The 13,623-nt window shown below is 46.1% G+C and overlaps 1 protein-coding gene across 1 annotated transcript; it reads right to left on the reverse strand.

The window, feature by feature from the left end:
• Window positions 1–1,236: 1,236 nt before the first annotated feature.
• On the reverse strand, window positions 1,237–11,624 carry LOC134468624 (protein yippee-like 5). The gene is made up of 3 exons (XM_063222520.1): window positions 11,423–11,624; window positions 4,103–4,261; window positions 1,237–1,589 (listed from the first exon to the last, which is right to left on the reverse strand). The coding sequence occupies exons 2-3, from the start codon at window positions 4,241–4,243 to the stop codon at window positions 1,365–1,367; spliced, it is 366 nt and encodes a 121-aa protein (XP_063078590.1). The 5' UTR covers window positions 4,244–4,261; window positions 11,423–11,624; the 3' UTR covers window positions 1,237–1,364.
• Window positions 11,625–13,623: the final 1,999 nt, after the last annotated feature.

The raw sequence follows: 13,623 nt of genomic DNA on the forward strand, positions 1-13,623 counted from the left end.
TGTAATCAGGATGTTGAATGGGGGAAAGCACCCAAAAAGCCGACCTGCGTTGCTTAAGAGCGGGGCAACTTGTTTTCCCCAGGCGGAGCGGGCGACACACCCAGGCAAGAAGCCAGAGGCTGGAGGAAAAGACGTTAAGGACGAGAATAACTTACACCTCAAATCCCTTCCCTCTTCACACATGTAGGACGGAGAACACCTCAAATGAGAAGCCAGAGCAAAAATTCCAACAGGTGCCAGGCAACTGAACAGTTGGGAAGGGAGTGTCCTGCGTAGGACATGTGAATGGGACATAGGACAAATTTGAAGTGGCACCCTCGAATGAAAAAGGTTCCCCACCCCCTGGGCCTAGAACAGTGTTTCTCAAACTTTTTCAGACCGAGGACCACTTTGTCCCCCAAAAAGTGTTCAGGGACCACCTGTCAACTCAATTGACATTTGAGGTGTGCTAATTTGACACGGCCAATTTCAAAGCAGATCACTTACTTTTTATTTACATTACAAGCCTGTATTATTGTGGTGAAAATAAGACTTGCCATGTGTTTAACTTTGTAATTGTGTCACAAATATAGCCTACTTCTAGCTCGTCTTGGAAAAGTAGAAATCCACTCGCGGACCATCTGAGCTCTGTCGCGGACCACCAGTGGTCCCCGGACCACATTTTGAGAAACATTGGCCTAGAACATTTGAAGTGCACAACAGGTCAGGCGCGTTGTGAAGATTGCAAATGCATGCGGCATCACGAACGCACCCTTTATCACTGCTTCACAAGACGCAGAAGTATCACATACAGTATTACTATACGGCCATGGTAACACTGAAAGAGACTGAAAGTCCTCACATTGGACATTACTGTATGTGCACGTGTCAGTGTGTACAAGATAGTGTGTGTGTGTGTGTGTGTGTGTGTGTGTGTGTGTGTGTGTGTGTGTGTGTGTGTGTGTGTGTGTGTGTGCAGGGCTGCCGCAAGGCATAAGCAGAGTATGTAGAGTGCTTAGGGCCTCAACCACTTTGCCCCCTAAAATTTGGGCCTCCTCAACTGAGACTGACTAAAAATTGTTGATTATTATTCAATTATGAAGGGGGCCTCCTGACAGGTTATGCTTAGGGGCTCCAAAACCTTAGCAGTGGTCCTGTGTGCGTGTATATGTGTGTGTGTGTGTGTGTGTGTGTGTGTGTGCATGTTCGTGTGTGTGTGTGTGTGTGTGTGGTTGTGTGTATGTTCGTGTGTGTGTGTGTGTGTGTGCATGTGTGTGTGTGTGTGTGTGTGTGTCCAAATGTGAGCGCTTATGTCCAGTACAGTATGTCTACGTATGTTTTTTTAAGTCCTGCGGCCAAGCAGACTCCACTCCAATCCACTCCCTTCAGGAGGCGTCGGAGGGCACGTGCTCCTCGAAGCCCTCGCTCTCGCGCACCAGCGCCCTCTCCAGGATGACACGGCCCTCCTTGTAGCGCTGGCTGTCCTCGGTGGCGAACTCGTAGATCCAGCCCAGCTTGCTGTTGCAGTTCTTGCAGCTGACGTCGCGCACCATGTGGCGGCCCGTCAGCATCACCCGGTCCTGCACCTCGCTGTACTGCAGGTTCACCACCTGGGGATGGGCACACACACACACACACACACACACACACACACACACACACACACACACACACACACACACACACACACACACACACACACACACACACATATACAGGATATTTTATGAACTGTACCCTGAAACACTGAACATTGGCGAGAGGAGCAAGTTGGAAAGAGAGCTCCTGAGCTGGAGCTGGTCGTCTGCTGAAAGACAATGCTTGCATTGGCCCTTGGATCAGAGGTAAACGCTGCTCTCTCCCCTACAGACATCCATACACTCGCCTCCAAAACAGTTGTCGCCTATCCATCTGTTTGGAATAACAGCTAATAACCTGACTTTCAATTAATCACTTGGCTTCAGAAGTCACTCATATGAAAGCTACAACCCTCTCGAATGAAAATGAATGTACAAAAATAAATTTCATGCACCAAAGAAAGATTGACCCTTTATTGAACACAGACAGGGCAGATTTTGACAAGACAAAAGTTTTGTCGCCTATCGAACATAATGTGAAAATGAGCAGATAAGTCACTTCAAAACACTTCAAATACGCAGATCGGGTGTCATACTTAATCACTGATTCACTCACACCTCTCCAGAAAATCAACTTTGGCTTTAGGTGTATGTTTAGGGTCATTGTAATCATGGAAAGCAACACAATGAAAATCAATGGAGTTCAATGAGCGATGGTGACATATTCGCTATTCGTAGAGCAATACATTTTTAACTTCATGATGTAATCAATGATAAAAGCCCTCACACACCAGCAGCATGCATGCAGCTCCACACAAGAGCTGTATCCCTCCCATGTTTGACTTTAGGCACCATGTATTTTTTTCCAAATTCTTCACCTTTAACACCAAAGAAGTCTCTCCCACTGTCCTGTCTCAAAAAAGCCAGCCAAGAGTATGTCAGGCCTAATTCTGACAAAAATTAAGGCTAATGGGACTCATACTCTGAAGTCAAGATCCCAAGATCAACCATTTTAGAACTGATAGCATCAAAACGATATGGTGTTGGAGATGAAGAATGAGAAAAAAGAGAAATGGTGCATAAAGTCAAACATGGTACAGATACAGCTCTTATGAGGAGCTGCATGCATGCTGCTGGTGTTTGAGGGCTTTTATCATTGATTAAACCATGAAGTTAAACATGTATTGCTCTACAAATAGCGAATATGTCACCATCTCTCATTGAACTCCATTGATTTTCATTGTGTTGCTTTCCATGATTACAATGACCCTAAACATACACCTAAGGCCAAAGTTAATTTTCTGGAGAGGTGAGAGTGATTCAGTGATTAAGTATGACACCCGATCTGCGTATTTGAAGTGTTTTGAAGTGACTTATCTGCTCATTTTCACATTATGTTCGATAGGCGACAAAACTTTTGTCTTGTGAAAATCTGCCCTGTCTGTGTTCAATAAAGGGTCAATCTTTCTTTGGTGCATGAAATTTATTTTGTACATACATTTTCATTCGGGAGGGTTGTAGCTTTCATATGAGTGACTTCTGAAGCCAAGTGATTAATTGAAAGTCAGGTTATTAGCTGTTATTCCAAACAGATGGATAGGCGACAACTCTTTTGGAGGCGAGTGTACATTTCAGATCATATACTCATACTGCAACGTTAATGCATGTACACAAAAGTGAGGAGTTAGATAGGGGCAACTAGCTACCTTACACACACACACACACACACACACACACACACACACACACACACACACACACACACACACACACACACACACACACTCACACGTACACACACACCTGTACATTACAAACAGGCATAACTGTTAAACGAAGACTGACACATGCAGGCAACCCCTCACAAATACGTCTGACAAATATGACGCCCATTTCAAAGGGGCAAATTACTGGGCAGCTTAGTTGGTGTTGTTTTGGAACATTTCACTACAAGTCCTGCCTGCATGGAATTTGAACCTGAACCTGAGAGTATTGTGTGTGAATGGAATGTAGATGGAAATACTGACGAAGGGAGATGATTATTGCACAACTTGAACTGTGTGTGTGTGTGTGTGTGTGTGTGTGCGTGTGTGTGTGTGTGTGTGTGCGTGTAAGATTGTTTACTCAAATCCACTGTTTCAGATGCCCTTTCCATCATCCTCCAATGGTTCTGCATTTCCAAATATTTTGCAAATGGAGGATTTTTAGCATTCTTCATGCTCTGGCAACAAGGTACTTTGACAACGGCTGCTAATAAAGTCTATGTCTGTGTCTAAATGGGAACGTAAGAAATGTAATTTCAATTCTTTGTATGACCAGCGTATGTAAAGAAATTGACAATAAAACCGACTTGACCTGACTTGACTAATAAAGAATCTTTGAGTTTCAGTTTCAGTTTGAGAGAGACAGACAGAGAGAGAGAGACAGAGAGACCGAGAGATAGAGAGAGATACAGAGAGAGAGAGAGAGAGAGAGAGAGAGATATACAAAAAGACAGAGAGAAATAAAGACAAAGCCCTATAGCCAACGGCAGAAGGCAGGCCCACCTTGTTAAATAAGAAAGCTCGTCCTGTGGCCCCGGTGAAGCGCGTGGAGATGAGCTCGGAGCGGTTGGTTAGGATGGTGTCGCAGTTGGCACAGGAGAAGAGACGGGTCCCCCCGCTGTGGTCCAGGAAGATACGGCCCATGTTGCTCTCAGGAGCGAGCTGGATGTGATAGAAGAGGTGGAACATGATTGTTTTTCTGGGGTTTTTTTTAGCCTCTTACTGCAGATGGGGTCGCCGGCGGGCCTATTCACTATTTGCTAAAAAATACTCAACTACATCATAACAACATTACTATGACAGTACAGAGAGCCTTAAGTAACAAGTTAAGACATAGCCATTACAAGGTTGGGAACAGTAAGGTTATAACATGGGCTCTGCGCTAAGGGGTTAAGATTTTATTTTTGGTCTTCTAGACTTTATTATGGACAGGACACTACGAGGGGTAGACAGGAAGGGCATGGGGGAGAGAGACGGGGAGGGGTCTGCAAAGGACCCGGGCCGGGAATCGCACCCGGGTCAGCCGCATGGCAGGCGAGCGCCCCACCGGACGGCCACGGCAGGGCCTGATTTTTTTTGGGGGGGGGGGGGGGGGGGATGCCTTTATTATGACAGGACAGTCACAGAGAGACAGGAACTTAGCTGGGGAGAGAGAGAGAGACGGGGAGGGTTGGGGCAAACGACCTCGGGATGGAAGTGAACCCGGGTCGCCGGTGTAGGAGTCGAGTGCCCAGCCGATTGAGCCACGGCTGGGCCTGGATCTTGTATTTTTTATTTGGCTAGATTGATTGTCGTTTGTAAAGCTGTGGGGGAAAAAACCAAAGACGCTAGACTACAGACTACAGACTACAGATGCAATCAGCAGAGGAGCAGACAAGGTCACGGTCAGGGTTGTCACATATTTGTTTGATAGTCTGGGATTCTCTATGATTCTCTTTTAAGCTCTTAACCCCTTAAGACACTATTCCTGCTATAATATCTTGCCAAAGGTTGGAGCTTACACAAACATGACCGGACTCTCAGATGGGTACTTACACACTGGTTTATTCAATTCAGTCCTATGATACATATTGGAGGTACGAGAGCGCCACCAGTTGGTGTGGTGTGACACAATATAAAATACCAATACATCACAACTCCTCCCCTCTTATTCAGTTACCAGGATCCCAAAAAAAATGATCTTGAAAGTATTGCTCCGGAACTTTAACTTTAACAGTAGCATTACATCAGTAACTAATCCAACAGTATTGAACATAATATCCTAACTTAAGGGTGAGGGTAGACTGCCTCAACACCTTGAGTGTGTCGGGGGATTATTGTGCCCCCTACTTGAGACACCACTCGGTAACTAAACATTTCAGAGATCATACCAGGCAGGTTGTTCAAAGGGTCAGTCTGTCAGGTGGTTTGCACACCCGCCTTGGATATCTGTTCAGTGATGGCTGGGGTGTTGCAGGGTTGTTGTGCGTGTCTGACTGACCTGAAGGTGGTGAGCTTGTTACCGTCACCGGGCTCGCTGTCTCCGATGCGTCACCGGTGTCAGGTATGGCCGGTGCCACGACTGCAGTTGCAGGCGCCGCAGGTGTTGGTTGTTTCTCTGCGGCGTGCTGCACGATGCTGGGGTGACAGGCCATCATCTGGTCCGCATGACGATTCCATTGCTGATTTGACGCAACTTCGACTTGGTATGACCTTGGGCCTGCTTGCGATGTAACCGTACCAGTCATCCACTTTTCCTCCCCTCTCCGATAGTCCCGGACAAGCACTGGGTCTCCCACTTCAAAAGATCTCTTTAGCGTGTTCATCATGGTGTCGCTGTTGGTCCTCTTGCGCTCGCTCAACCACTGCTGACACGCTCGTTTTCAGCAGGTCTAGGCGGGTGCGCAGTCTGCGACGGAGAAACAGCGTCGCAGGTGACTCTTTTGTAGTGGCGTGGGGGGTGTTTCGGTACTGTAGCAGGAAAGCATCAAGTCGCCGTTGCACCGAGGCTGTACCCCTAGACGACTTCAGAGAGTGTTTAAATGTCTGCACGAAACGCTCTGCCAGGCCGTTCGTTGCCGGATGGAAGGGAGCGGAGCGTTTGTGCGTGATGCCATTTGACGTCAGAAAGTGGGCAAACTCCTCAGAAGTAAATTGGGGCCCATTGTCACTGACTAAGACCTCTGGTACCCCGTAATGACTGAAGAGGCCTCTTAGAACTTCAGTAGTTTTTGCAGATGAGGTTGAATCCATCAATATGACTTCGGGCCACTTGGAATGAGCATCCACAATGACGAAGAACATGCGCCCCTCAAAGGGGCCAGCGAAATCAATATGAATTCGCTGCCACGGACCTGTTGGCCAGGGCCATGACTGCAGCGGTGTGAGAGGAGGGTTCTTCTGACCTCGTTGGCACGGTTCGCATCCTTTGCACCTCTCCTCCACCTGTAGATCTAGTCCCGGCCACCACACGTAGCTTCTTGCCAGGGATTTCATCCTAACCACACCCGGGTGTCCGGTGTGGAGTTCGTCTAGGACATGCTGACGTAGTTTGGGTGGGACTACCACTCGATTACCCCACATTAAGCAGCCTTGAAGTACGGACAGTTCATCTTTCCGTGTGATGTATGGGGCCAAACAGCTGTCCGCATCCTTGGCTGGTGGAAAACGACCCGTCAACGCCATCTCAATCACCTGGGAGAGTGTGACATCTGCTTTGGTTTGTCTTTTCACTTCACTGCAGTGAATTGGGAAACTCTCAATGTGTTTTATCAGAAATGACTCGACTGCCCCTTGTGCTTCTTTGTGTTGCACGGGCAGAGGCAGACACGACAGACCGTCCGCGTTACCATGGTCAGCGGCGCATCTGTACCTTATTGTGTAATCGTGTGCTGCCAAGATGAGTGCCCAGCGCTGTAGTCTTGCAGCAGCCATGGACGGTGTCGCTTTGCTAGGGCTCAAGATTGTTGTCAAGGGACGGTGATCCGTGAGTAGGGTGAAATGACGGCCATAAAGGTAGGAATGAAAACGTCTGACTCCAAATATTATTCCTAAAGCCTCTCGCTCAATTTGAGCATAATTCTGCTCTGCCTTGCTAAGGGTGCGCGAAGCGAAGGCTATGGGTCGTTCCTCCCCATTTGGCAGTCGATGCGAGATGACTGCCCCCACCCCATAGGGCGAGGCATCGCAGGCGAGTATAACTGGAAGCCTGGGGTTGTAATGTGTCAGTACACTTTTGCTGGATAGCTGTTCTTTTGCTTTTTGGAAAGCTTCATCACATTTCCTGGACCATTCCCACTTCACCCCCTTGTGGAGTAATGCATTCAATGGGTGTAAAAGTGTTGACATGTTCGGGACAAAGCGTGCGTAATAGTTAATGAGCCCCAGGAAGGAGCGCAACTGAGTCGTATCAGTAGGCACAGGGGCCTCTACAATGGCTTTGATCTTGTCGTCAGACTTGTGAAGCCCTACAGAATCAATCGTGTGCCCCAAGTAATCTAGCGAGCTCCTGAAGAACTCACATTTCTCTTTTTGAGCTCGGAGCCCAAATTTTTCAAGGCGACTCAGTACCGCTTCGAGATTCTTCAGATGGTGCACATCACCTTTGCCTGTGATGAGAATGTCATCAAGAAAACAATGCACATTGGGCAGCCCTTGGAGCACTTGGTCCATAATTCTCTGGAATATGGAGGGCGCAGAGGTGATTCCAAATGGTAAACGATTGTAGCAGAACATGCCCTTGTGGGTGGTGATTGTGAGGTATTTGCGGGAATCTTTCTTAACCGGTACCTGAAGGTAGGCCTGTGAAAGGTCCAGTTTGCTGAAACGATGTCCCCCAGACAAGGACGCAAACAAATCCTCAATGCGAGGTATTGGGTAGTGTTCAGCGCACAGGGATGGATTCACAGTCACCTTAAAATCTCCACAAATCCTCACACCTCCATTTTTCTTCATGACGGGCACTATGGGGGTTGCCCAGTCGCTGAACTGAACTGGAGCGATAACCCCTTGCTGTAGGAGACGCTCTATTTCCGCTTCGACTTTAGGCCTCAACGCATACGGTACCCCTCGGGCTTGACAGAACTTTGGCTGATGGTCTGGCCTCAGTGTCAGTGACGCTTCAAATCCTTTCAGTGTTCCCAATTCCTTGTTAAACACTTCCGTGTGGCGATTTAGGACACTCTCCAGCGTTTCCTCACTTGCCTTGTGCCCTGTTCGCACTGTCTTTATTTCACGCCAGTTTATGTTGATGTTCCTTAGCCATTCACGGCCGAACAGTGGTGGTGCCTCTCCTTTAACCACATATAAAGGCAACTTAGCCCTTTGTTTGTTCAATTTAACACACACCTTCAGCATTCCCTCGGGCTGCAGTAACTCCCCTGTGTATGTTTTCAGAAGGACATCTGTCTTGCGTAAACGTATGTGTGCAAATTTGTCTTTGTATAGCTGACTGGAGATCAAAGATACAGCGGCCCCAGTATCTAGCTCCATATCCACTGACTGGCCTTCAATTTTTGGTTTAATCATGATCATTGACGATGCTGCATGACCTGTTTTAACTGCCTTCACTTGTTCTGTGTTCACTGTTGACAACATGTGCAGAGTGAAATCAGAGTCTGAACCTGCAGATGACTCATCTGATGAATTTGCTGCTGCCACTTTATGAATTTTTCCTTTTTCGGCATCTCTGTATTTTTTTTGTTTTATTTGACTGTCTTGTTTTGACTTTGCCTGCTTAGTTTCATTCCTTTTGCTTCTACACACCCGAGCTATATGGCCCTTTATATTGCAATTGCGGCATTGCTGCTCCTTATAATAGCAGTCACGTTCATGGTGATTCATCTTGCCGCATCGAAAACATTTGTCGCCACCCTGTGGTGCAGACGCGGACACTGCGTGCACTTTCAATGAACTTTTCAAATGCAGGGATTCCCTCGCCACTGTTTCCATTGCCAACGCTACATCTACGGCTTTCTTATAGTCGAGTTTTTCTTCCGTCAGGAGTTTCCTTTGGATAGCCTCATTATTCAGCCCACACACGAGCCTATCGCGCATGGCATCTTGCAAATGGGCGCCAAAATCACAATGCTCTGATAACTTTTTCAAAACAGCCACATATTGTGCAATAGTCTCCCCCTCTTCCTGATTGCGTTTGTGAAATCGGAATCTCTCCGCTATTACTATGGGCTTGGGGGAGAAATGTCCGTCGAGGGTGTCCACTAAATCTTTGTAAGTTTTACTGCTGGGTTTTTCGGGGGCTAGTAAGCTACGCAGTAAGCCATATGTAGTTACCCCAATGACGCTTAAGAATACTGCCGCCTTCTTTCCAGCGGGAACATCATTTGCTTCAATAAAATGCTCAAACCTCTCGACATAAGTCGACCATTGCTCCGAAGATTCGTCGTAAGCATCAATGTGTCCCAAGAGCGTTGCCATTCTTACTGGTGGTGGTACGGGCAGCGCCTGTGCTTCTCGAGGGGGTTCGTTATGAACAACTTGTTCCTCGATCCGGTTCTCCTGTTCCTCTCCCCCCACTGCTAAAGCTGAGCCCTCTTCATCCGAAACGGACATTAGTGGGTTACTTAACTCGTCGCCAATTTATAATATCTTGCCAAAGGTTGGAGCTTACACAAACATGACCGGACTCTCAGATGGGTACTTACACACTGGTTTATTCAATTCAGTCCTATGATAGGCCTACATATTGGAGGTACGAGAGCGCCACCAGTTGGTGTGGTATGACACAATATAAAATACCAATACATCACACCTGCTATAAACTAGGCCCTAGCTGTTGCCAGAATAGCAATGAAAAAGTCGTAATGTATTACTAAAGGCCCTGTGCCTGTCATAGTGGTGTATTGTCAAAGACGTCTTCGTCATTAAGTGTTACGGACACCTTCCGCCGACTATAGGCCTAACTGCAAAAAACATGATTTTTAAATTGTTTCAAGTGAATGGATGACAGCCGAGGCTTTCATGAATTCCCTGTAACAATAAATAAATAAAAAGACTCATGTTGTTTACAGTTACAGTCAGCAGAAGGCATCCGTTACACTGAATGACAATGCCATTTTGCCCGTCTTTGACCCTGTAGTACCGTACTATGATAGGTAGGTATGTTTTTTTCAGTGACTATTACAACGTCCCAGTGGTGGGACGGTATATGGTAAGGGGCTACATGAGGAAAACCGTTCATATCAAATCCTCTATGACAGTTGTCTACAGTATGTTGCATTATATTACACTTAGCTGATGTTTTATCCAAAGCGACTTACAGTTGTTCCCAGGGTATTAGTTACAGTCCCTGGAGCAATGTGGGTAAGGTGCCTTGCTCACAGGCACTTCAGCCGTGTAGGGATCCCTCTGATCTTAAGACAACCTCCCTGTCCGTAACCATTTTATCTATTGCTTACAACTAAACACTCCAAGAGATGCCATTGTTTTAAAACATGCCATTCATGATTATTGGACCAATATACCATTTGAGGTAAGTATAGTGACAGACTTGCATGGGGATTTGGAAAGATGTTCTGGTCGACCAATCAGCACAGCATAATCAGTCTGCAGCAGCGTCTAGACAGAAGCAAGCAGCTGGGTGTCTGATATAAACTACCTCAAGGATAAACAGAACAGACCAGACCGGCTAGACTGTCTGCTGCGTTGCTCTGCAGCACTACTGCGCTGTCTGAGTGTGTATGGGAGAAGGTGGAAACGCAGTACAGTAGCCTAATCAAATTGAGAAAAGCACACACACACACACACACACACACACACACACACACACACACACACACACACACACACACACACACACACACACACTCTCTCTCTCTCTCTCTCTCTCTCTCTCTCTCTCTCTCTCTTACAGTATGTCAACGCATTGTATTGCTATAGCAAGGTTGCATGGATGGTGACAGTTCATGGTAAAACGTGTGTTTTATCCAGCTTATGCAACCACAGCGCAACTGGTTAGCGTATGTTTCCTCTGAGCTGTCCCTGACCTTTCCATTGATCTGATCAGAAATTAATTAGCCTACAGTTTGACAACCTAGTAGGCTACAGGCACACACACAACATAACAGTATTTTCTAGATATTTGGATTATTACATTTTAAAAACTAGTGGCCACCCTCGTTAACCTTGTTAAAAATAAAACTCTGAAAATCTGGAGAATTTTTTTTTGGCCAGCAAATTCTAGCACCATCGATTTAACAACGACCTATGTGCACTGCAGCCTCTCTCTCTCTCTCTCTCTCTCTCTCTCTCTCTCTCTCTCTCTCTCTCTCTCTCTCTCTCTCTCTAAGTTAACACACACACACACACACACTCACACACACTAACCTTTTTGTTCCCGACTTTTTGTGTGGTTTATCAGATTCTTTGTCGATAACAAAATATCCCGCCAAGATATCTCAGTGGTGCGCGTCTGATGGTGGATTATAATGCTAAATTGGTTTCGGCAGTTGTTCCAAAAGACCAGTTTTCAGACCAGCTTTTGGTGGAATACGCGGTTGTCGTGTGGCTTTGTTGTGCACACCAGACAGCTGTCTTGTGGCTCGATGTCAACATCCGGTACTGTAACTCCGCCCCCACGTCCTCCACGCGCAGGCTTGGGCTGCGCGCGTCCGCATTGTGCTTGTTGTTTACTTGCCTAACACAAGAGAGTGCAACGGTGTCATCAAGTGTAAAACTTGAGGTGCTCTCTCGTGCACGTATAACTAAATAATTCACTCAATAACGAACTTTGTGAGCTGAGCTGCTATCAGTCATGGACATAGAGCAGACATTGTAGGAGATTGCTACTAGCATTTAATATGGACACATTATCATTGATTTCTAGCCTATTGAAATATCTGTTTAGAGTAGGAGTAGAGTTGCTTTGTTGATCCCCAGCAGGATTTGCTAAGAGCAGAGAGAGAGAGAGAGAGAGAGAGAGAGAGAGAGAGAGAGAGAGAGAGAGAGAGAGAGAGAGAGAGAGAGCTCCAGCACTTCATGGAAGGTGAGACCACTGAGTAGCCTATAAGTCAGTGGGTGAGACCTGGAAGGTATCGACTCTAGGCCTATACATTTAGGTAAACTAGCCTATTTTTTTTTAATGCAGAATAAAAAAAACCCACAGCCTATTATGTGATTTCCATTGAATGCGAATGCCCTCGACCAGCTGCAGCCTTGACCTTATCTGGTGTTACATATTCTCATTGTAACGCCTCTGTGGCCTTCACACAACAGGTAAAGCAGGAGGACTGGACAAACCAAGCCTAAAGCTCAAATTCTAACTCTTACTCTGTGTTCATATAGCAGGAGTTTAAACAAATGATGGACACACACACCATAGCTGAGTTCAAGCATACATTTAGAACTAAGACATATAATTTCTTAAATGTCTGTCTTTTGAAATTGACACTTCAACCAGAAATGATGGATGCTGACAGTACATATGAAAAAAACATAGGCCTACATATTGAGGTCTTTAAAGCATTTTTCATGTCTCAACTGAATCTTTGAATTGTGTGAAATGTCTTCTCTTTGGCCCTTAAAGGGCCGTACACACACGTCGCTGCAAGTTACTCGCTCAGCGAATGAACTCAATAGAATGTCAATGTGTCCCAGCGAGACTCGCAGGTGAGTAGGCGAGTACTGTACAAGCGATGCGATGTGGGCGTATCCCGAGTTGAAAATATTTTATCTCCGAGCGAGGCGAGTAAGCGAGTAACCAATTGGAGTGCAGAGTTCGGTACTTCTCGGCTGTCCATTGGCAGTTAAAGCCGCGGGAACTATCAGCGAACGTTCCATGAAAGAGTGGCGAGTAGACGAGCAAGCGAAATGCTAGCTTTGTGTGTGTACGCCGCTTAAGGAATCTCCTTTTCTTGCAGGTCTTACACCAGTGGCGCATACGATGACTGAAGAGGCTACATTAATTGCACAAAGGTGTGTTGTGTGTGTGTGTGTGTGTGTGTGTGTGTGTGTGTGTGTGTGTGTGTGTGTGTGTGTGTGTGTGTGTGTGTGTGTGTGTGTGTGTGTGTGTGTGTGTGTGTGTGTGTGAGCGCGTGTGATCCAGCACATTTTGACCCTGAGCTGTGAAGAGGCACACCGTGATATCTCTCCTCAGTGCAAAACTTATCTGTTCAGCAGGTACACTGTGTTCCATGACAATGACATGAGATAGGTTGGACTAATAAAATGATCAAAAATGATCAATTTCACACCTACAGTTACTTAAGACCCTTTTCTAACTGGTTGCATAATTTTATGAACATTTGATTTACCACTGAGTTTGCTTATCTGACTTGCAGTGCAATGTAGTGATTTCAAAATCTGATCTTAATTGTAATTTGCACATAAAACCATTTTAAATATCCCTCTGAATGTTCATTACACCTCCTTAATCTAATCAGTTGATGGCTTTAGCATTTAGTTGATAACATCAAGGCCAAGTAGCCTACACATTTGTTTGTCATGCAATTCCCATCAACCCACTAGATTTTACTCTGAAGGCTATTTGAACAACACATACGCACACAGATGTTAATTCATTGCACTGT

Source organism: Engraulis encrasicolus, chromosome 18 (assembly GCF_034702125.1).
Source record: "Engraulis encrasicolus isolate BLACKSEA-1 chromosome 18, IST_EnEncr_1.0, whole genome shotgun sequence".
NCBI lineage: Eukaryota > Metazoa > Chordata > Actinopteri > Clupeiformes > Engraulidae > Engraulis > Engraulis encrasicolus.

Excerpts from the sequence above, each read along its gene's own strand:
- LOC134468624 (XM_063222520.1), bottom strand. The coding sequence starts at position 4,243 with ATGGGCCGTATCTTCCTGGACCACAGCGGGGGGACCCGTCTCTTCTCC. Across the intron at positions 1,590-4,102 it reads GAGCTTTCTTATTTAACAAG|GTGGTGAACCTGCAGTACAG; the intron begins GTGGGCCTGCCT and ends GCCCATCCCCAG.